The 25840-nt window shown below is 40.2% G+C and overlaps 1 protein-coding gene across 1 annotated transcript; it reads left to right on the forward strand.

Annotated features, from left to right (window-relative positions):
* Positions 1-4614: 4614 nt before the first annotated feature.
* LOC114550527 (uncharacterized) lies at positions 4615-19814 on the forward strand. The gene is made up of 12 exons (XM_028571337.1): positions 4615-4701; positions 10058-10128; positions 10452-10572; positions 11148-11334; positions 13949-14095; positions 14331-14473; positions 14969-15053; positions 15514-15682; positions 15767-15954; positions 16049-16190; positions 17968-18107; positions 19289-19814. Exons 2-12 carry the CDS (start codon positions 10062-10064, stop codon positions 19595-19597), a joined length of 1698 nt encoding a protein of 565 aa, XP_028427138.1. The 5' UTR covers positions 4615-4701; positions 10058-10061; the 3' UTR covers positions 19598-19814.
* The last annotated feature ends 6026 nt before the right edge of the window (positions 19815-25840 follow it).

The raw sequence follows: 25840 nt of genomic DNA on the forward strand, positions 1-25840 counted from the left end.
CATCAGAATAACAATCACATTTTTACCACCACATGTAACAAATGAACAGTGAGTTTGGCTCAGTGACAATGGTGCATGAATATACTATAACAGCAGCTCAAATACACACGAGTTTTTAGTTTATCTGAGTTCTTGAAGTGCCAACTGATGAATCTTTTCTATACATGCTCAATATTCTCATACAGAGAGCAGTTTCAGAAAGCAGTTTCACAGCGAGTAGTGACCATCTGGTGCACGCAGTGTCTTTAACATCCTCCCACCTGCATGTCAATCTTCATTTTTCTTAAAAATGTTCCCTGCAAGGTGTCTCACTCTGGCATTGGACAATCATTAGTGATGTGTGTGTGTGTGTGTGTGTGTGTGATGTTGAATCTGGTTACTCTGCATGGACTAATGTGATTCTCGTTTTTTTCAGCATGTGCAGATTCTTAAGGCTGCTCCGTACATCAGTCTTAAAATATGGCATGTGGGGAGCAGAAGACAAACCAAATTCCCAGGGATACATCTGCACTGTGTTTAGGGTTTGATACAGCAGAGACAAAATCTCAGGTGCAAATACTCAGGTGGAGCTGCCTGGTTGTTGTGGTTGAGTGGAGATAAAAGTGAATAACCTATAGCCTAATGGAAAGGCTGTGTTCCCTGAAAGGTCGCATCACTTCCAAAGATATTGCCATTCTCCAGCTGCTGCATGAGGACAGAGCGAAGATGCCTACTGACCTTGCAGACATGACTTCATAAATACACTGCACCTTTGATCAAACTGCTGAGTGTCAAGATTTGTACTTGCATGCCGAGGAACGGCAGCGATATAACACTGGCTATCATGTCAGCGTAGCATTTTATGAGGAAAATGTGAGCCCTTAGTGAAGAAAATAAATTGCTCTCTCTACAATGTTACTTTCCCATAATTTGCATGGCATGTGCATCACCCATGAAATTGTATGAAACTGAATAAGTAGGCATTCTCATTCAATATTAAACAATAGTAGTCTATCAAAACTCGCTTGCTCCGCTGGGAGACTTTCTGGCTTGGCCAACATGTAACAGAGACGCAGGTAAGTGTTTGTTAAGAGGAGCAGGGGTAGGAAACTAAGAGAGGGAGACCTTCCTTTTTCTCTCTGGGGACTGGCAGGGTAGCACTGTGCTTCACAGAAACCACTGGCAGTACTAGCAAGAGAGAACAAAACACATGTCACTTAGAAGAACGAGCTGAGTCCCAGAGTGGCCACCGTGCCCAAGTTGTTTTTGAAATCTGAAATTCATCTTCCCCTCGCAAAATGTGTAAGGCACATGGAAGCCGGCCAAAAAGAGCATTTGCCCTCTAATGGATTCATGGGAGTCGTGTGTGGAGTGCAGGCGATAGGGTATAGCTACAGGTGAGCGGCTGGAATATAAAATTATGGTTTTGTTCTTTACCCTGAAGCGCTGGAAATGCATTAGCACAAGTGGAAGGGAGTATCTGTTTGTCCTACTCTTTTTTTAATCCCTGCTACATGAGGATTGGCTGTTCTTGCTTAAGGGCAAGAGAGAAAATGAGAAGAGGTATAGGTTGAAATTTCCTCTTAGTGTGCCCGGTGTGTACCTCATACAGCCAAAGTGAAACCACAACTTTAGGGTTCTGTTCCAAAAGAAAATAACATTTTAAGAAGAAAAACCTCCCAACAACAAATCTTGCTCAATAGGAGCTTCATGTTGAGGCTGTGATGGACAATGAATAATAGCCATCATCACTGAGGTATTTGGGTTTAGTCTCTGTCTGCGTTTATATGTTGACCCTAAAGTTCCAAGCTATTAGCAGTCAGTGCACGGCTGGCGACGCACAAAAGGACGCAGCGCCTAGCTCCCAACACCCAGCTTTAGCGATGCCACAGGCAACGAATCGGACTCATCAAGGTTCAGGGAAGGTCTGCATCTGTTCTTGTGCGTCAACAACTGATGGCACTCAGTATATCTCTTGTACTACCTGTGCGGTGAAAATACACAAAGGTAAACAGAGGACTGAACGACGCAGATTTCTTTTTAGACAACAGAGATTACAGCTAAAAAGTTGGAAAGAAGAAATCATGGTTGAATTTCATGGATCATCCAACCATGGTGCTGGGCCATAGGTTTTCTGGCTTTTTCATGTAATTAGAAACGGGCCTTCATTTGTGGATAACATCTTAAGCAAAACCTGTTATTGTTGTTTAAAATTAATAATAAAATACTTTACAATATGTGTTATCTTTCATACTGTAGATGCCAATTGTGTTTGGCTTGGTTTTATAACATTTTTACTACAATTACATACAGCAGATTATAAACAGCACAACACAGTACATTATTGCTCCAACACAACATGCTTGCCAGTGTCAGGGGACTATTGAGTCCAAACACAAACACGACAACAATCAAAGGTTAGTGCCCAGTGACATGAGGCGATAGCACGCAAGCAACAGATTGCAAAAAAGATCTAATCACCAGATGCCCTTTCAGGAGCAAAACAAATCAGTGGAGACAACAGGGATGGGTCAACTGCCTCACTTGATATAAACTGCACAAGATAAATAGCTGTTTGAAACTGGCATTTAAAAAGCCTGTGGCACTTTAACTCCTCTATGAGCACTGGACCGACAGCAGCCTAGATGATGATTTACGATTACAAATAATCTGAACCACTTGGAAAAAGTGGAGAAAGGTAATCTTAAAAGAATGTCTACTTTAACAACTGCAAGTGAGGTGCCCTTGAGCAAGGCAGTTCATTCCCCAACAGAGAAAGACTTTATTAACTGTATCTTAGGAATTCAAAAGTAGTTTAACAACAAAATAAAGTACATTCTCTACTCTCTCAAGTCTAATTCTACTCTTGAATTCTCTACTCAGTAATAATACTCTACTACAGTACTACCTTTGTTTGTTTTATTGTCTAAGAACAGGTTGATTGCTTTCACACAAGGCTTATATTTCAAAATAACTTTCTACCTCCGTTCAATCACATCTTACATTGGTTTCCTTCATTGTTCCTGTCCCATTGTGCTCTGCAAACGTGAGAGGATTACCAAACAGGGCCCAGGGGCCTCTAAGCCAGAGTCTCTGCATGAATTTGCTGTTAACAACATTGCATAGTCAAAGTGCTTAGTCATGCATGTCAATAACAGAGCCCCAAAAGGCCAACTGAAAAAAGGTGAAAAACTGAAGGAATAGCCCAAGCATTTACTTAGAAGATGTCACAAAAAAGCAACTATCATGACACATTTTAAATGTTGCTTTTAAACGCCCCATGGGCCAGTTGTATCATAATCCGCCTATGTCTGCACAAAACTCCCAACATGGCCTGTTTTGAGGAACAATGGAATCTGTGCCAAGATTGGAGGTAATTTATGTTGGCACAAGAAGAACGATACAAAGGCAGAAAATCAATGGTTATTCAATGAAACAGCAAATGCTTAATGTCGTGATGAAACAAACATTTAGAGCCATTATGTCATTCTCAGTTGAATAAAGGGAGAAGCATTCGACTAACATCCTTTACAAATTCCTCAACAGCAGATGAATTCTCCACCGACCAGCGATTACTGGTCGTTCCTATCATTGACTGTCTCCGGTCTTCTTTGGCCTGCTCTGCAGTCCCTTCATCAGAGCTACCAGGCCCTTTGTGAGGGGGCCCTTTTCATGCTAGTCAACTTGGCATTGGATATCTTCCCTAATTAAATTAAAGTCAGCTTGGCAGGTGTCTGTACAATGAAAGACCAGGGGCTCGAGCTTATATCTACCACGCTGGGGAAGTAATGACTCATAAGGTTTGACTATTTGCATTAGGAGTAGGGCTGTGATGCTATAGTTTTTTTTCAACGTATGACCTCGGTATGGCAGTTAACCGCAACGAGAGTAGCGTGAGTTAGAGCGAGAATGGCAGGGTGCCTTAAGTGAGTGACGTCAGTGCCTGTGTGGTCGCGCAAGGAGAGCGAGCGGTAACGGAGAGTAGCGTATGAGTGCCGCTGTGAGGAAAAGTAGAGGAAAAAGAGATAGCAAAGATGATGTAAAGTGAGTTAAAAGTGAACAATAAAACCACAAGCTAGAGCTTCTCAAGACACGGTGGCTTTATCGGTTGTCAATACTGCTGCTAAAGTGAATGGCGTTGCCCCTGAAAAACCTAAGCTAGAAACAGAAGGATCCTCCGCTAGCTGCTAGGCCAATGTGCAATGGTAAACACTGCAGCGTTAACGTTAATGTGTCCACGTCCACCTCAGCTGAGAACAGAAAAATGTCTTTGCCTTCCCCAACATGTATTACGTTAAACGTTGCCTGTAGAAATAATTCATAATAATCTGACACACAAAAGAAATCCCCCATATAGCCTATTTAATGGACTGCCCATCCTCTTGTGCAAAGCTACACCCTAAAAAATGCTGGGTTATTTCATCTACCCAACCGCTGGGTTATGAAATGTTTTACCCATTATGGGTTATTTATGTGGAATTTGGGTTATTTTGTGCAACTCATGCGTTGAGTCAAAATCCATCAACCCAACATACATCAGTTGACCCAGCACTTGGGTTGTTTGTGCTTCAAACGTCATCACGTCACATCATGCGCATGCGCAGAACGGATCTTACAGGCGGTACGGATCGGGTACTGATATCCACCGGAGTCCACACGCTGAGTGCTCGTCTAAGCAGAGAACCTGACTGGTCATCTAGCGAGACAACTAACTAATACAAGGTTTGTGTACACTACATGTCTAATTCACATTGTCTGTGTTGCGTTACCTATTAAAGTAGTATATTTACAGTGGGGGAAATAAGTATTTGACCCCTTGCTGATTTTGCAGGTTTGCCCACTTACAAAGAATGCAAAAATCTACAATTTTAATCATATGTACATTCTAACAGTGAAAGACAGAATCCCAAAGAAAATTCCAGAAAATCACATCATATGAATTTATTAAAATTGATAACCATCTGATGAGGAAAAACAAGTATTTGACCCCCTGGACAAACAGCAAGTATTCTGGCTCCTACAAGCCAGTTAGTCTTTCTTTAAGACACAGCCCCAATCCGAACCAATTATCTACATCAAATACACCTGCCTCACCTTGTTACCTGTATAAAAGACACCTGTCAACACCCAAACAACCAGCATCCGACATCACCACCATGGGCAAGACCAAAGAGCTTTCTACGGACATCAGGGACAAGATTGTTGATCTGCACAAGGCTGGGATGGGCTACAAGAGAATCGGAAAGCAACTTGGAGAGAAAAGATCAACTGTCGGTGCAGTTATCAGGAAATGGAAGAAGCACCACACCACCGCCAACCTCCCTCGGTCTGGGCCTCCACACAAGATCTTGCCTCGTGGGGTGTCCCTGATCATGCGAACGGTGAGGAATCATCCCAAAACCACAAGGGGAACTGATGAATCAACTGAAGGCAGCTGGGACCACAGCTACAAAAGAAACGGTTGGTAACACACTACGCCGTCATGGATTGAAATCCTGCAGCGCACGCAAGGTCCCCCCTGCTCAAGAAGAAACATGTACAGGCCCGCATGAAGTTCGGCATTCACCACCTGGACGACTCAGAAGAGGCCTTGAAGAAGGTGATGTGGTCAGATGAGACCAAAATAGAACTTTTTGGCCTCAACTCAACTCGTCGTGTTTGGAGGGCAAAGAACACCGAGTACAACCCAAAAGAACACCATCCCCACCGTCAAGCATGGTGGTGGCAACATCATGCTTTGGGGTGCTTTTCAGCCAAGGGGACGGGACAACTCCATCGTATTGAGGGGAGGATGGACGGGGCCATGTATCGTGGAATTCTGGACCGACATCTCCTTCCCTCAGTGAGAGAGCTGAAGATGGGTCGAGGATGGGTGTTTCAGCACGACAACGACCTTAAGCACACCGCCAAAGCAACAAAAGAGTGGCTGAAGAAGAAGCACATCAAGGTTCTGGAGTGGCCTAGCCAGTCTCCAGACCTGAATCCGATTGAAAATCTTTGGAGGGAGCTTAAAATTCGAGTTGCCAGGCGACAACCTCGGAACCTGAATGATTTGGAGGCTGTCTGCAGGGAGGAGGGCCAACATCCCTGCCGAAATGTGCACAAACCTTGTCACCAACTATAAAAACCGTTTGACATCTGTGCTGGCCAATAATGGCTTTTCTACAAAATATTAACATGCTGTTTGTCCAGGGGGTCAAATACTTGTTTTTCCTCATCAGATGGTTATCAATTTTAATAAATTAATATGATGTGATTTTCTGGAATTTTCTTTGGGATTCTGTCTTTCACTGTTAGAATGTACATATGATTAAAATTGTAGATTTTTGCATTCTTTGTAAGTGGGCAAACCTGCAAAATCAGCAAGGGGTCAAATACTTATTTCCCCCACTGTATATTGTCGAGGCTAGTTGGTTGGTTTGACTAACAACGTAGCTATCTAACGTTATTTAGCCGTTATCATGGAAGCACGATAGCCTAGCTACAGCTTACCCGTCTGGTCTGAATTATATTAATGAATTAATGAAACAACTTCATAATGCCCATGGGCATATGGTCATGTTTATTGAGTTTGACAGGTTAATTTGCCAGCTAGTTTCAAGCTAGCCAGGTGATTCGCCAGTTAACTAGTTTACATAGCCAACATGCTGTCAGTTAGTTGCTTTGCTAGCTAGCTAGCTATATTATTTTAACTGGCTATAAGTGAACGCACTTGTTTTTCCTGAGATGTGAAGGCATAACGTGCCTGTGAAGGCATAACGTATGTAAAAACAGTGAGATAACCTGATATGTCTAACTAAATGCATTTATGTGCATTTATTTAAGTAATGTGGTGACCCAGAATAGATAAGAAGAAATTCTTATTTAAAATGGCGGGCTGGCAAACAACAAGGGCCATTTGAGTTAAGGGTTAACACTTATGCCCTCTTCAGGCATTTTTGTAAATTTTTCTCAAGTTTCTTTTTTTCATTTTCTGATAATTTTTGCTGTGTTACTGCTTATGGCATGATATTTTGTCAGAACCTTTCTTTTTGGCCACATTTTTTAACCTTACACGTTTGTATACTTGATTGATTCATTTTGTACCCTGCTATTAAATCATCATATCAATATTTATTCTGCTTTTTTTTTTCATAAATCACTTAAACAACTTCTAACTTGCTCAAAACTACCAAACATTCAATCATTTTCAGGATTGTAACCCTTTTAAATGCCAGTTTATGTATTTCATTATTTAAAAAAAAACAAAAAAATGATTTATTTTCCATATAATATGGAGGTGGGGATCCTAAAGGAAACACTGTAGAAAAAAATCCTAAAGGAAACACTGTAGAGTCTTTGATATGTCAAAGATTATTAACAATATTAATTTATTGTATTAGTTTTTATGTAGTTCCAGATACTCCCTTTGGACACCTTCGAGGACAAAAATGCCCCGATTGACTTCCATTATAACCACGTTTTTATCTCACTGCCTTTACAGTATAAAACCATGCATTCTGTAATGTCAGCATTTCATTTTAGAAAAAGTGGTCATATTTGACATTTATTCCACCAAATTCAACCATTTTCCCTTTGAAGGCATGAAATTATTGTATTTTTGCCAGTTATATTATGGAGCTGTGCGTGCGTGCGTGCATGTCAGTGTGTGAGAGTTGAACAAAGCGCTGATCATTTTAGGTTGAAAAGAGGGCATCTTTTGAAGGATGCATTTCATGTGTCTTTGAAGATGTGCTTGAATAAAAACATTGTCTCCTACCTTTTGTTATAAACAAAAACAACTATTAGTGTGTTTATGCACCTGGCTGCTTTCACAGCCAAAGATAAAAATGCAGCTTTGCTGAGGGGTCATTTCATTAGTGAGCAGAGAAGGAGAAAGACCTGGAGCAAAGAGAAGGAGACTTTATCCGCCATTGAACTGCAGGACTCATCTGAAGATGACACTGGAATCTGGTGAAATACTGTAAAAATGTCAAATATGGCCACTTTTGTTCAAAATGAAATGCTGACATTACAGAATGCATGGTTTTATACTGTAAAGCCAGTGAGATAAAAACATGTGGTTATAATGGAAGTCAATGAGGCATTTTTGTCCACGAAGGTGTCCAAAGGGAGTATCTGGAACTACATAAAAATACTAATTCAATCAAATCAGTTTTGTTGATAATCTTTGACATATCAAAGACTCTACAGTGTTAACTTTATAATTTTTTTTTTTAGCAGTGTGGGCAGTTCCATGAAACGGAACTGACACTTTGCTGCAACACAAACTAATATTTATTCACCTCTATTCACACACACAATAAGGCCAAGATTCCAATCGTCCGTTATATAGTGAATTGTCAGGCTGGTGAAAGGCTCCATGGTACGCGGCTCGACCACCGGTCCGTGTAGCGGCTTAAATCCAAACCACGTCCAAATAATGGATGTTGCACCGTCTTTTTTACCAGCTCCTTGTTTCCCTTTTAGTCACGTTTACTCAAGATGACGATGACGCGTTGCAGCCGTTTGCAGCTCGTGGCTCTAAACTTCGCGGGTAGATTGCGTCATCAATATGAATTATCGCGATAGTGCAATATAATTAAAATCTCTTTTGTAGGCCAGTTTTGTATTGTTTATATTGCATATCGTCTATATCGCCCATCCCTAGTTGCCGGGAATCTGGAAATTTGGACAAATTCTTGTAAACCTCACTGCTGGCTGAACAAACCAAACTCCGCTGGAGCAGTAACTCTATGGAGGTATTATAAGTGGCTACTTAATATGCACGTGAATGACGCAATCGTTATGTTCGAGTTCTTCATTCGTGATGATGATGATGACAATAAACCCACTATTAATTACATTACCTTAATAACAAACCCACTATTAATTACATTATCTTAATGCAGTGTAACTACTTCAGCACACAAACAATGAAAATCACCAGTTAACTTAATTTAAATTTGCAAGACCAGGCTTTAATGAAATGCTCTAATCACCACCAAAGCCCCATTCACCTACGATTTATTTTATGGAAAATTGAATTTTATGTTGGGTTTTTCATAAATAATAATTATTTTAAGAATTAAGTGTTTCCTTTAGGAATTTTTTTAGCAGTGGGGGCAGGTTCAACGCACACACTGAGGCATATTTTCAGAACTGTATTTTTTGAGTTACTTTACAGGCCAACTATGATCTTGACATATAAGCTAAGCATTCTGTAGCAAATAACAATAAACCCACTATTAATTACATTATCTTAATGCAGTGTAACTACTTCAGCATGTATATAATGCACCTAAAATACAAACGTTCTCTGACGTGCACTCTGACAATGCAGCCCTATTTCTGATACCGTGGGGGGCAGAAATGTTGCGGTGGGGGGCCACCACGGTCAAATCAACATAGAGGAAACACTGATTAAACTGGCATTTAAAGGGTTAAAATCGTTTAAAGTATTGAATATTTGGTAGTTTTGAGCAAGTTAGAAGTTAAGTGATTTATGAAAAAAAAAGCAGAAAAAATATTGATATGATGATTTAATATCAGTTTTTTGGACATGTACATTTTTGCCACGAAGTTGTCCAGAGAGAGTATCTGACACTACGTAATAAAATACTAATGCAATAAAAAAAAAAATTCTAATCTTTGACATATCCAAACCTCTAATCACCACCAAAGCCCCATCTCCATATTATTCATTATATGGAAAATAAATAATTTTGTTTTATTTTTTTTGTAATAAATAATGAAATACTTCAAATAAAGAAACCGGCATTTAAAGGGTTAAAATCCTGAAAATGATCGAATGTTTGGTAGTTTTGAGCAAGTTAGAAGTTGTTTAAGTGATGTATGAAAAAAAAGCAAAAAAAACAATATTGATATATGATGATTTAATAGCAGTTTTTGTGTGCGTGTACATTTTTGCCACGAAGGTGTCCAGTGTGTAAATTTGAGGAGGGCATGAGGGTTAAGAAATATATAATATTGGATTCCATTCTGCTGCTAGTCTGCATTGCTTTTGCATGGTGACATCTGAATAGTTAATACAAAAGCAATTGTATTTTTGTTTAAGCTCTTTTTGTGTTTGTTTCAGATCAATGGACAGCTTTGTCATAAACAAGTTGACAGAGTGGCAGATGACAGACCTTGCCGAAAGATTTAAAGGTAAGAAATATTTGTTTTCCCATCCACAGCATATCAAGTCTGCATTGCTACTCAAGCCCTTTTCAGACATGAATTCTTATGAAATATAATTTCCTATATTTTTTTCAATAGCTTCCATGTAATGTGTCAAAGTGACTCCAATAGATGAATAGGGCACACGTCTTTTGTAGACTTTCAGTGCTTCATTCTATTTTGTAATAACAAATAATGGAATATGCATGTTTATTACTATATCTTCCATTTAATTACCCATACATTTTTGTTTTGTACTCATCTGTTGTGAAATCAAAGATGTCTTTGTGTTTTCTATTTTTGTCTTTCAGAGGAGGGGATTGATGAGGAGAGTTTTCTTCTTTTAGATGAGGCTACCATCAACCAGTTGATCCCAAGAGCTGGCCCTAGGCTGAAGTTCCTCAAAAAATTTAGAGGACTTGTAAGATCAATGTAGACATGAGAGGCTCAATTCTTCAGTTTTCCACACACTGTTATTATTTCTGAGTATTTAATAGTTGCTTTGGGAAGATGGCTTATACTTGCTTTAAGTGCAAAAGGCAAATTTCAGGGGGTATCAAGAGTCTTTTTATGCATTTACGTGCAGTACACCATGTAAACTCAGCATCAACACATTTCCAGTGTAGTGAAAGTGGTTGTGGTAGGACATTTTCTTACATGTGGTCTTTTAAAAGACACTTGGAAAATGAGCATAACGTTGGAAATACTCTTGATGACCCCTTTGAAGGTCCAGCCCCACCTGTTGATGTACAGAATGTTGAAATGCTGATTGCGGAAATGGAGCCAGCACAGGGAGATGAGGAAGTTGAGGAATGGGATGAACTAGAGCCAGAGGGTATTACCAATCGGGTGGCCCTCTTTTTAGCCCACCTTAAATCCAAATCTTCTACGACATACTCAAACTTAAACTTTGTGGTTCAGCATACCTCCAGTTTAATTGGCGATATTGTCAGCAGACTGCAATCAAAGACTATGTCTTTATTTCGTCAGTTTGGTCTTGATCAAAGCCCAGAGGTAGAAGAGCTTGGGGTGGAGTTCACAGAAGCAGCTGAGCCTTTCAAAGGAATGGAGACAGATTATAAACAGATGCAGTATTTTGCTAAATCTGGAAACTTCATTCAGCCAGTTGAGGAGCTTCTGTCTGGGGTTTCCTATGTTCAGCCAATGGCCTTTGCCACTGGCATTGTCCGGCAAGTTGCAGTTCCTGATTCATATCACCGTATTCCGTTAAAGAGCCTTTTGACCAAGATTCTTGAAATTCCCGGGATTTTACAGGCCATGCTGGAATGGCAGCGCAGAGGGTGATGCAATTCAGGATCTTTTGATGGGGAATTTTGTAAAACACATCCATTGTTCCAGAATGAGGTTTCAATCCCACTTGTGATTTACCAAGATGATTGTGAGATAGTAAATCCGCTTGGTTCTAAGACTGGGATTCACAAGTTAGGACTTATTTATTTCATCTTGAAAAGCTTGCCACCAGACCTGCTATCAAGTTTGCAGTCACAGTTCCTTTTAGCAGTGTACAAATCTGATGACGTAGCGACCTATGGCCTTGATGCAATCCTGAGCCCTATCGTGGAAGAGATCAGGTGTCTAGAGAGTGATGGCATCTTTGTTAATACCCCCAACTATCAAGGTGTTGTCAAGTTTACGATGGTCCAGGTAGTTGGAGACAATTTAGGCTTGCATGGCGTTCTTGGCTACATTGAAAGCTTCAGTGGAAACTATGTGTGTCGGTTCTGCAAAGCAGATAAAAGGGGTGTGAGGTCTCTGACACTGGACGATCCTGCACTGTTGCGTGATTGCAATAGTTATGAGGCAGATTTGCGTACAGCAGACTCCTCCCAGACAGGCCTGAAAAGAGACAGTGTCTTGAACAACTTGTCTTTTTATCATGTATCGGACAATGTGGCAGTTGACATCATGCATGATGTACTGGAAGGGGTGGGGCCCTATGAAGTCAAACTTGTGTTGAATTCACTAATTGAGCAAACGTATCTCACACTAGAAAAGCTCAATTACAGAATAACAAGCTTTGACTATGGATTTTGTGATAAGGGTAACAAACCTTCCGTCATAAGCAATCTCAAAAACCCTGAAGCCCCCATGCGGCAGTCAGCATCTCAAATGTGGTGCCTACTTAGGTTACTGCAGACAATGATAGGTGACCTTATCCCTGTGGATAACAAGCATTGGGAACTTCTACTCCTCCTACTCTTGTGCATGGAGTTCATCTTTTCTCCTTCGCTTACTGTAGCAGCGACACTGTACTTAAGCAAAATCATTGAAGAGCATCACTCCTACTTCCTGGAGCTCTATCCTCACCTACATTTACGGCCAAAACACCACTTCATGCTCCATTACCCAGGAGTCATTCAAAACCTCGGACAGTTGAGGCAGTTCTGGGCGATGAGATTTGAAGCTCGACATGCATTTTTCAAACAGGTTAGCCATGTAACTTGCAACTTCAGAAACATTTGTAAAACCATGGCATTTCGCCATCAGATGATGCAGTGCTACAATTTCCTGTGTGGAACTGTGTTGTGCCACAATACAGAAGTTGGTCCAGGGTACACTACATTTCTGGCCAACATTGAGGGATTTAAAGAGATCCAAAGTGGTCTAGAAGGTATTCCCCTTTTCAGTGAATTGTATGTGCCAGCCTGGGTTACATTTAAGGGAACTGAATATAGAGCAGGCATGACCGTATTCCTGTCCTATGATCCATATGGAGAGCCTCAGTTTGGTGTCATACAATCAGTTTTACTACTGGAGCAAACATCACATACACCAACAATAAAGCTTGTTGTAAAGAAGTGGGAAACACAGTGGTTTGATAGGCATTTATTTGCATACAGTGTGATTCCCACTCAAGTTTTGGCAACTGTAGATGTGAGAGAGCTGCTTGATCACCATCCCATCCATGCAGTCAAGTCGTACAGAGAGGATGATGAAAGTTTATACATTTCCCTGCGCTATAGACTTTTTTAGATAATCAGCTGACTGCCACCAGGTGTGTGTGTGTGACACTTGTAAATAGTATTTTGACAGGTTTATAGATGGTGAAAAGGCCTAGTTTGACATCGTCCACCATATTAGTTTAGTTTTTAGCCATACATGCTGCGTAAAGTGTCCATTGCTTGAGGATGACCAGTATTGGACAAATGGGATGGGAAGAACTACTGGAACTACTTCTGGGATGGGATGACGTTACCGAACTACTGGGATGTTCTTGAAATGACTACTGGGATGTTATAAGTAGTACTGTAAGTATTTTTTCGGTTTAATCACTTAATGTCTATCTGCTCCATGTACAGTCTTAGTCTTAGGAAACATGTCACCTTTTACACTTAAAAACAGGGCACTTGGGTGAAGAATTTCTGAACAGTTTTGTGTCGGAAACCATGTGCACTCTCTTTCCAAATGTATTGTAACAAATGGCGGGGAGTGCACCCTACTGGTCACGAACCCGGGTCCCCATGCATGCTTCCTAACCGCAACACCAAGAGGGGCATCTCTGCTTGGTAGAGCCGTTTGTTAGCCTCATATACCACCCAGAGTTTGCTACAGTATACATTCTGTGAGAATGCCAGCCAGTACACATCTGTCACACCATGCGTACTGTATGCAGTCTTCTGAGTCCACTAGTCTAATGTGGCAAAAACATGCACAGATGGAGTGGGGGTCAAGATATAAAACTGTCACCTTGTTCACTATCCATCCAGGAGTTTACATTACTGATGCTTAGCAAGCTATTCTAGGTGGCTGGCACTGTTTATTATATTGACCTGGATTTTCTGCATAGGTTGAACCTGCTGTTGTGCCTGCTATCCCACCTACAATCTCGGATGTCCTACCAACTGCCACTCCTCCAAACCCCATGGAGGAACAAGCAGCAGCTGTGGTACCAGTAAATCAGCTCATGCAGACAATACACATCATTCCACAGTTTGTAAGTTCCACAGTTTATAGACTTGGGTGTCATTTTGTTTAATCAACACTAGGCTGGGCAATTAATCAAAGCCAAAATTTAGAAACAAAACTGAATGTATCTTGTGTATGCTGATTGATCTAGATGCTTTTTTTTTCTTAAATTGGCGAATCAAGGCAAAGGTTTGAAATAATGGTTATCGATTTAACAAAAAGTAAGAAATCTGCAATGTTGTCTCTTCTTGCAATTTTCTCAGGATGTCCGGCAGATTCTTACAGGCTTACATGATGGCAAGCAAATTGTTGAGAGCCTTGATGAAGATAATGTCATCACAACTAGCCAGAGACGTCTCCTCGTCCGTATCTTGGTTTCGTACCTCATTGAGAAGTTTGGAGAGAAGTACTTTATTTATTTTTTATATTGAATAGGGTTGCTGTTAAATATGCCATATTCCAACTGCTACAGCTATTTTTTTGGGGGATACGACACATTTTTCAGCAGTACTTTAAAGGGGTAGTTTGAATTATAGGACATAAAGAAAGATGTCTGAAATGCTTACCGTCGATATAGCCGATGCAAAGTGTATTAATGTAAGTGTAATGTATTAATTAATAACCCAAGTCCTGTGTCTTGAATTTTGATTTGGTTATTTTACGTTTACTCCACAATAAGTCAACAATACAATACAAAGTTTTCTATTTTTTCCATTCAACTCACTGGAAGTACTTGATATGGATCATAACCAAATCAAGACTTTGATTATAAATTAACCCCTCCACATTGCCTATATTAACTGTAAGTATTTCATTCATCTTTATGTCCTACAATCCAAACTATCCATTTAAATCTAGTTTTCACTTTTTACATGTGTGATGTGTTTTTTCTGTTTTACAGTCCTACATCAGATGTCAAAAAGGCACTGGCATTGGGTTTGGTTCAGTCATTTGCCTGTTTGAAAGACTCATCAAGCAGTGGCAGCGTGAGTTGAAAAATGTCATTGAGATATTTGTTTGGGTTTTCATGATCCTCAAACTGATTCAGTTAGATTTTTAAGGTTGCAATCCAATTCAATTTTCAATTTAAACTTTACTTAGTTAACTGTAGTCAGCCGAGGGCTCTATACCAGGCCCCCTTCTGTTTTTGCTAGATTTCCGACGTAGATCTCCTGTTTCTGGCGAATCCTTACCAAAGAATACACACTATGGTTCATACATGTGAAAATGATTGCCCCGCAGGTCCTTTAAAATACAGCTCACTCCTAGAAATGCTTTTGTGCTGTTTGATGCCCGCTGGTATGCACTAAGCAGCAGGAACAATAATTGATCTACTTCTCTGAGGACAGACAGACGTACAGACAAACCCTGTTCTAACTGTAGCCCACGCTGTCAAAGTCTAACGTGCCTCATCTCTATTCATTAAAGATTTCGATTTCTTGGCAGGAAATATGGTACACCCCTGGACGGAGCCACCGGCCAGCCACTGGATTCCTAGAGGAAAGGCTGCGCAACGTCAGGAAGCGGTTGAGATCAACAAGCAGGTTGCGGAGCACGGCACAGAAACCACCACAAGCGCCAGACGATGGCGCTCTTGCAAGGGCTCTCATACCAGGTAATTATTAAACTGAAAAATTATTTGATGAAGCAAAACATCCATATTTCAGTGACTGACAACTTTCTTGTTCTTTTCTTACAGAATGTACCATATCAGACGAACGAGCTTTACAGCTTAAGGAATGGTTGAGAAATAACTGTCAGCCCCTCAGCCAGATAGAAACCTACATGGGGAATACTGCAGTCTACAGGGCCAAGTGGATTAGAGACAACAATTGGACCATTGATGAGATCCTTGAAGAGTTCCCTCGACTAATGACCAAAGGCATGGTAGGTATAGGGAAATATGAGGATGCATTGTTTATAATGTTTTATTAGTGTGCCACATTGAATTGGTTTTAAAAATGTGTTTTCCATTTTATAGATTGCACAGGACTTTCTTATCCTGCATGGGGATGCCTCATCAAAGTTGTTTGAAACTTGGCTACCCATTTATGCTGAGAAGATCCTGTACCTGGCAAGACAGGAGGGGAAGCTGACATTGCCCCTGGATGGATTAACACCAGGTAATATATTCTTGTCTGCAGATCTTGTAAATGCAGGCTTTTCCCTGGGTTTTAAGGGGCGTATGTGGGTGGGCAGCAGTAGCAGTGGGGGGGTTAGCGTTCCTCTGTTCAACATTTTTTAAGGTTTTTGACCAAAAACAGTGCAATTTCACATTTTGGCCACTATCATTACTATAGCTAACTAAAAAAAAAAAAGGTGTAAATTTGCTTTAGTTATTAACATCTATATTTACACAATTCACAGCCTTCTCGAACATTTTACACAGTGAAAAACAACATGAGCTCTGAGAATAGTGAGTGATATCATCATAGGAATAGAGTTAAATAAATCTGTCGGCCTGTTTATGCTAATTGGGTACAAAAAAGAAAATAAATCTTTTGTGATTGCTGCGGGCAAAAATCCTTGATTATGCGGCATATTTTATTAAAAAATGCAAGTTTATGCAATGAAATTGCAGGGAATATGAAATCATGCAAGCCCAGCATATTTTGCACAGAAATCGACAATTTATGCGGCGAAAATGAGCCGTATTTGAAAAAATGCGGCCCCTGCATAAATATGTGGACTTTGGCTAATTATGCGATCGCATAATCGTGTTTTTCTGGAGGGACTGATTAACGAATGCTCTGTTCAAATGAGAGTCCCAGTAAGTAACACCTGAGTTAAATGCAGTTATTAATTCATGTAATTGATTGAATGAATTTAATTGAATTACATGTTTGAGCAAGTCACCCAGTAACTCAGAATTGATTTGGCAAATTTCACCTTGCATTACCAGATCGACATTACCCTCCGCATCCATAGGGAGGTGTTAACAGTAGGGCTGCCACCTCTTAGTCGATTAGTCGACTAATCGGTCGTTTTGGTCTTAGTCGACTAAGATTTCTTTAGTTGATAAGTAATTTTTGATGCTTATTCATGCTTAATTACTCATTTCCAAGAAGCTTCTGAGCACATTTATGGTAAACACAAGATTTAAAGTGGTGCTTTTGCAGGATTAATTGTGGAGAAACTCAGTTTTACAGATGGTTAATTACCTACATTTATATTGTGCTTTTCTAGTCTTAACCACCTCTCAAAGCGCACAGCTCTGTCAATTAACTCAACTAATCGATTAGTCAACAACATTGTATAAGTGTTAGTCGACTAAGAATTTCTTTAGTCGAGGACAACCCTAGTTAACAGACTGGTGATGGTAAGAAAAAATGCAATCAAAACAAGCCATGGTAAGCTATAATCGGACTCCGTATACTCACGCTGCTAACAGACAAGTCCACTGGAGCTTTGACAGTCACTATAAGCACATTAATAGCCCTTTGTGAACGTTTCTGTGGTACCGCGTTGTTTTAGCTGAGCTAGTGACTCTAATATGAGGCTTGTGCGTGTGTGTGTGTGCGTGTGTGTGTGCGTGTGTGCAGCTCTGCTGTTGTCATGTTAACATTTTCAGCTTTGAATATCTTGTAAAACTCTGAATATGGCACGGTTAGTTAAGGGTGTGTGTGACACGTTTACTGCCACAGAAACGCAGTGACTTAGTTACACGTTTACTGCCACAGAAACGCAGTGACTGTACTCCGGTAGTCTTTTAAATACTTAGCTCTCTGCCGTTTTCCGGCCCAATAATAGGAGGATTAACAAAACTACCAACTAACCAGCTGTAGGGTGGGAATTAACTGCACGTAACAGTTAGCATGGGTTTTGTTTTAGTTGGATATTGAATGACAAAATCACAGATATGCCATTCCACATTGTATTGACACCTATGTCTTCCTACAGATGGTGTTGGGGAACTCGCCCTGAGGCAGCTGCCAGCCTTGCTTCCACCTACAACATACAAAGTTGGCCGTGGCCGTGGTGCGAAAGTGGTTCGTCACACCGTTCACGAATGCAGCTCGGCCTTCATCGACTATAAGCCTGTAAGTTCTCAAGCACGTCTAAAGGGGAAACTTTATTAATTTTATCAGCATATCTGAGCTCAAGAATGTGTGCATGCACACATGCATATCCAGGTTTGTTTTACTATACTTTTGGGGACAGGCATCAAATATAGCATGACAGTATTCGTAACATAGCCGTTCTATATGCTTACAACTAGAGATGCACCGATTGACCAGCCGGTGACCGGAATTGGCCGTTTTTCACGTGACCGGCCATGACCGGCGACCTGCCGGTCAGTGACATGCCAATTTTATTCCGGTCAAATGCACTCGGGCACCGCATAATTAACATCGCACACTGCCGCTCAATCAGCTGTTTATCAAATGTCATAAAGTCGTAATTCCTCGTGTAAACTGTTCCTGTTGCACAGATATTTTAATTGCATTTTGTGTCTGTTAAGAGGCACAAAGGCACTCTTTATCCTATGCCCCCAAAACTGCCATTTTAGCTAAGTGGGAGCTCTCGGCATTAGCTGCAGCAGCTCTGTGTTGCTAGCACCCAGTCGGCTCGTTTTTTTTGCTATAGACAGTACTCGTATACATATAGCGATCAAGATTAACGTAAAAATTGCCCGGAGTTCTCCTTTAACATATTTATCAGAAGGTTGACACTTTTGTATTTTAACCCATTTGGACCTGACTCTATGCGGTTGACTCTAAAGATGTCTTCTAAATCTACAAAGCATTTGCAGCCCACCTATCTGACCACCTAACCCGGCTGCCTATCAGCCACATAGGATAGTCAGATAGGTGGGCCGCACGCATTTTCTGAGCATTTTATATTTTAATGATGGATCATCAATTGATTTATGGCTTTTTAGGTCAATTGAGGTCTGAATCCTTTTTTAAATTGTTTTCTGTAATGTGAGCTATATGCCATAACCATCAAGACTTAATCAAAAAAGGTTTGGAATATTTTGTTATGTGCAATGAAATGTAGGCTATTATAGTTCAACTTTTTGAGTTGATTAGAGATGCACTGAATCTTTTCCAAATTCTAAAGCTAACTAGACTTTATCATAAAACAATAATTTCTCTAATGAGGACCAGGAAAATGGTCACAATGTCTATATTTTAATTCTACTCTAGTAGTCGGTAGACATTTGGTCCTTACTCACTCGCACTTTCTCACTTGCTCTTTTGTATTCTTTCTTTTTTAGCCTGGAATAAACATGGTGGAGTACCTCCATGAGGCCAAGGTATGCAAACCATACCCCCACATCCTGATGCTGGGAAATGGTCAGAGTGCATTTCAGGCCTTTGTCATTATAGCTGGACAGGCCCTGGAACAAGAAGCACTGCTTCAGGCCATTGATGTCTGCTTCAAGGCGTTCTTTGTCTTTGACATGAAATACCCAAAGCAATGTGAACATGTGTGGGAATTCATACAGACTGTCATATATGAAATGCCAGGAGGGAAGTCTAAAATGGTTAAATTTCTTCAAAGCAGAATACTTGCTTGCAACTAGAGCTAATAGCTCTTAATAGGAATTTGAATTTATTTGGCCTGTTGAATGTTCAGCCAGTTAATTTGTAATGTTGTTTTGCAGTTTATATCCTACCTGAGTGATATGAACCGCAACAGTTCCACTTAGAGACTTGGCCTGATACCATTTTTTGCTTCCCGAGACCGATTCAAGTCATTTATTTGATTATGTTTTAACAGCTGTATACTACTATCTCTGTATGGATGTGATATGATGTGTAACCGCTGTATACTACTATCCCTGTGTGGATGTGATATGATGTGTAACAGCTGTATACTACTATCCCTGTATGGATGTGATATGATGTATAACAGCTGTATACTACTATCCCTGTATGGATGTGATATGATGTATAACAGCTGTATACTACTATCTCTGTATGGATGTGATATGATGTATAACAGCTGTATACTACTATCTCTGTATGATGATATGATGTATAACAGCTGTATACTACTATCCCTGTATGGATGTGATATGATGTATAACAGCTGTATACTACTATCTCTGTATGATGATATGATGTATAACAGCTGTATACTACTATCCCTGTATGGATGTGATATGATGTATAACAGCTGTATACTACTATCTCTGTATGGATGTGATATGATGTAGAACAGCTTTATACTACTATCTCTGTATGATGATATGATGTATAACAGCTGTATACTACTATCTCTGTATGGATGTGATATGATGTATAACAGCTGTATACTACTATCTCTGTATGGATGTGATATGATGTAGAACAGCTTTATACTACTATCTCTGTATGATGATATGATGTATAACAGCTGTATACTACTATCTCTGTATGGATGTGATATGATGTGTAACAGCTGTATACTACTATCTCTGTATGCATGTGATTATTTCTATCTTTTTGTCAGTCTGGCTCAGGTTAAACTCTTTGTGAAACCTGAATGCCACAGAACTTTATTTTATTATCCAGTTTGACAGTCAGTTATAACGGAAAAGAACGTAATTAATGTAATATAATACATTTTTTTTCTAAGATTCCATTATGTTTTTTGTTTTTGTATTTAAGTGTTTATTGCATAATATATGCATAAATCTAGCATGTATTCTGTTAGGTTTTTAGTTTAACAGTTTTATAGCTATAAATAGTCTAATGCAATTTATTTTCTTAAATTGTACTTTAATGTGTTAGAATTAATCTGGCATATGGGTTAATTTGACCCAGCATTTGGGTACACTATATAACAAATGTGTAGTTGAATCAACCCAGAATTGTAATTAATTTGACCCAGCATTTGGGTACACTATATAACAAATATGTTTAGTTGAAACAACCCAGAATTGTAATTCATTTGAGCCAGCATTTGGGTACACTATATAACAAATACGTTTAGTTGAATCAACCCAGAATTGTAATTCATTTGACCCAGCATTTGGGTACACTATATAACAAATACGTTTAGTTGAATCAACCCAGAATTGTAGTTAATTTGACCCAGCATTTGGGTACACTATATAACAAATATGTTTAGTTGAATCAACCCAAAATTGTAATTAATTTGACCCAGCATTTGGGTACACTATATAACAAATATGTTTAGTTGAATCAACCCAGAATTGTAATTAATTTGACCCAGCATTTGGGTACACTACAGTATATAACAAATATGTTTAGTTGAATCAACCCAGAATTGTAATTAATTTGACCCAGCATTTGGGTAGAATAATTAACTCATCTGTTGGGTTAGAAATGACCAACCCATCTTGCTGGGTCAAATTAACTACTGTTGGTCCGGTGCAATAGTGATCCAGCGGTTGGGTTATAAAACAACCCAAGTTGGGTTATTTTTAACCCATCATTTTTAAGTGTGTAAAGTGACGAACAACTTGCGCTTTTTTGTCGATGAGGATAACTACACAATGATTATTGCTTACATTATATTTCATATCACATGACATCTGTTCTCCTGTAACTTTCGGCAGCAAAAAGTAAAATAAAATGTTAAAAAATATGCGGTGATGGTGGTCATCACTGATGGTAGTGGCACGTCACTGTCTGTATTGCGGTGATGCGGTTATCATCACAGCTCTAATTATGAGCACCAATTCATGGACAGCACAATGTAGCTGAAGACAGCAGGTGAAAAAAAAATAAATAAATAAAAAGGGTGCAGACCGATAAGAGAGGGGGACACAGCAGTGTACCACCACCAACTACCAGCAGTAGATGGTAATTGGACTGAGCAAGTGCCAAGCATAATTTTAGCCGGAGATGAAGACAGGCGTGGTGAGGCTCGACTTTGGGGCTGCAGGACTCTGAAAAACATCCTGACTGACAACCCGTTCGCAGATCTATTTCCCTGCCTGTCAGACTGTGAACGAGGCACACAGCACCTCTGACCTACGGGGATCCTGTCCCGGTGTCAAAGCCGGTTGGTTGATTGACATGTTGGAGCTAGCCTTATTTATTTACTTACTCAAGTGAAAGTAGTGAATTTGTTTTTAAACTATTTCTATCTATGAGACCAGTGGTTCCCAACCTTTTTTCCTTGGTGCCCCTACTCCATGTCTATAAAAGCTGAGCCCCCCCCGAAACCGAAGTTGAGGTAACTCTGGAGATAGAGCCTCTCTTTCTTTTTTGATACAGAGGAGTTATCAGCACTTTTACGTTTCTCTGCCATGTTTCAATCATAAAATAGTGATGCTGTGGCGGCAGGAAAAACGAGGATACAACAAAATATATAGTTTTTATACAGACTTTTGTATACATTATATATTCTAGTGTATTATCATAATTTCTTTAACGTGCAAATATTTATTTTTTTACATCAACCTCAAACCAGATAAAGACTTGGGGGGGGTGATCTTTGCCGGGCCCCCTGGGGGTGCCCGGACCCCAGGTTGGAAACCACTGTATTAGACAACTCTTAATTCTGCTACTGGTATTCTTCATGCTTTTTACTTGTAGTTTGCATTGGCCATCCACCTCAGCAGGTGATTTCACTAATGAGGTCTTCCCCTACAATAGTATAGTACAGGGGAGACTTTTAGTGTGTCTCAATTTTGATACTTGATACGTGTACACTATGAACTCGCTTGTGTAGTGCGTAAAGTTCAACAGGGTAGTGTTGTCTCAAATTGCGCATGGCCGCTATGCAATGACCGGAAATGACTCGTCGTTTTACCGCTGCAGCATTCTCGCCTGTCATAATCAAAACCTTGAAACGTCTGTGGTCCCATAGATTCCGCTTTGTAGCAAAGATGGCGACCATTGAGGGCGAGTAGTGTCCTGCATTCCACACTCAATGTTTTGATTGTTTTAAGTGCAACATCCAGGTACTCGTAGTGCGCTGCATTCGGCCAAACTTCTTCAGTGTCAACACAATGTACTCAAAATAGTAAGTATAGAAGTGCGCAATTTGAGACAGTGATTGTTTGGAATCCAAGCCTAACTGCAGATTCATGGCACATTGTTGCCCCCCCCCCCACCGGTATTGGGTTTACCCTGCTATGGCCTGGGACAAGATTCTCCCATGCACACTTAAAGTGCAGTATGAGGAGTTGGCTATTCTAGGCCACAGTAGCTAAGATAATCATCACATTAGTGACACCTGCAACTTTGCTGTTTATCTACCACATTCTAATGCAGGCTGCAATTAACTGGCTGTGGTGGGGTAACAAGGCAACTAATTTATCTTCATGTGAAATTAACAGTTTGTCTCCTTTTCCAATCTATTGTGTTTAAAAGAAAAAAAGCTTGTTAACTTTGCAATCACAGAAAAATGTATTAATTCTCTAACTAGTTGAATAGCTGAGTTCGCTCGACCCATTTCTGGCAGAGAAACAAAGCCACACAGCAAAACAATTACAAAGGAAGAGGGAGACGTATTCCTTCTCCAGACAAAAAACACAGACAGACAGACAGACAGACAGACAGACACAGACACACACAGCAGGACTACGAAGAAATACACACCCTCATCACTTCTGATAATGGGATGTAGCTCAACCCGTTTATACCGTGGGCAATGACTGCATTTTTCATATATTATGTTCACAGCTTCCATCTTTTAAACTCCTATAATTTATTAACATTGGAACAATTTGTTATACTCATCTTCCATCCATCTGTCAGAAGTGTCATTTAATTGTGTTGAAAACTTGGAAAAAGAAAGAGGTTCAACAGTTAGCACAGCGGGGTGAGTGCTGTAGACAGCAGTGGATAATAACACTGCTGGTGGACTGATTAATACACTTTCTATTCACAACTGAAGTGATTGGCCCTGTGGTGCAGCAGCCTCGGGCAGTGTGAGGATGTATTGTTAGCCTAGCTGTGAGTGTAGGGCTGGGCGATAAATCGATTTTATCGATTAACCCAAATGTGTAGTTAACGTTGATTTGTTTAAATGAAAATCGGTTTTCTCCTCAACATTGGCCGACGTTCCCCTCTGGGCTCCCGTAGCTCCGAACGGGCTCAGCCCTCCCCCCACGCGTTTGCCATAGAGATACGCAAACAACATGGCAGCAACAGGACTAACATCAGTTCTTTTCTTAACTAGTCGTTTGATTACTTACTTAACCGTAATCTCCGCCAAAATGACGGGCAGCTCGTGGTGCTCTGTACCCAGCTGACAGGCACCTATTCTCGGATAACTGAACCACCAACTACCGCTGACCTGACGGAGCAGACCTGGCGGACCTGAATGCACCTTTAAACATGGGAGCATTACTGCATATTCTATTGTTACAGGTGATCATGTCTCTGCATTGTGCTTCCGTTCAGTGCTAAATGATCTTCACATTCAGATGAGTGCAGTCGTCAGTGCAGCCTGGTCCTTTAGCATGAAGACCTTTCACAGATATGTCAATCTCCAAGCTTCCCAGGGTGACACATGGTCAACAAATTCAGGTCCTAGATGGTCACATAATGATAAAAGAGACAGCAAATGAGAAATTAAATAGGAAACCAATTGGCAAATTGAGACTGTGTTCCCAAGGAAAACGACCACAACGGAAATAAGTCCTGGACTTTATTGTCTTTTTTTCATGTGTAAGGCATTCTTGATACAATTAAATAAATCAAATCAAAATCAGACTCCAAACGCCATGAAACATTTGTGTATGTTTCAGTAACAAAGCCCTCTAATGGCCATAGTAATTATAACCTAAGCAGAAGAGGGAGAGGACGTTGTTATAAGACAACGTAGGGAGGAGGCCGGGGTGGATAGATGACACAAAACATCAGATTTTAACACGGGAGGTTGCTGTTTGTTACCATTTCCAAGGCTGTTTGGGTCTTCCACAGACTCCTGCAACCCACAACTCTGAGAAGCAATAAAAATGGGCAGGGAAACAAATGACTGGAGCAATTGACATTTAAAAATGATCTCGGCTATATATTTTCACACAATCATCATGTCATGTGCGAGCGTATGACTTGATGTCTGAACCTGTGATTCTGCGGGCTGGCAGAGGTGAATTTGAATATTTCTCATTTTTCAGAAATGTGCTTTCTACATCTCTCCTCCCACTTCTCTGGCAAACGAGCACATCCACAGCAGCAGAGATCAGCAGAAAGATACTGTAGCTCCGTCTTGCTTTCTTTTTCTGTCTTTGTCTTCACCCGCGGCTCTTGATGGGTGGGAGGCAGAGATGTTCAAACCATTAGTCTGTTCTTAGTCACACTATAAAATTGACTGCAAACTAAGAGGAATTAGGGGAAATTGAAATGACATCAGCGCAGCCTTTATCTCCGAGGCATTTCTATACAGTAGCTGAGGAAGGCGATAGGAAATGTTCCCTTTGGGAGACCTTCATGATACGGTATCAGAGACGACACAGGGACATGCTGCGGAAATGTGAAATCGATTATCCAGTGTTTTTTGGAGTTTTTACAAAGATCTTGACCAATGGCAATTGAATTAGTTTTGCAATGCTCCAATATGATTGCACTGGCTAAACTCTAACCAATGACTTTTCAAGATAAAAGGTTCAGGCGTGGAGACAATAGAGTGGAAGCGCTGCTGGGTCTTCGTGGTAATCAAATACAGGTGCTCTTTGGATTCTTCAGGTGTACTATGCTTATTCCACATTGTGAAGGGCTCATTGCATTCGGTACAATCTGGTCTCAAATAGGGCTGGGCGATATATCGATATAAAAAATATATCGATATATTTTTAAATGAGATATGGAATTAGACCATATCGCATATATCGATATAGTTCAAATGTGATCCTTGCTCC

The sequence above is a fragment of the Perca flavescens genome, chromosome 23 (assembly GCF_004354835.1).
Source record: "Perca flavescens isolate YP-PL-M2 chromosome 23, PFLA_1.0, whole genome shotgun sequence".
Lineage (NCBI taxonomy): Eukaryota > Metazoa > Chordata > Actinopteri > Perciformes > Percidae > Perca > Perca flavescens.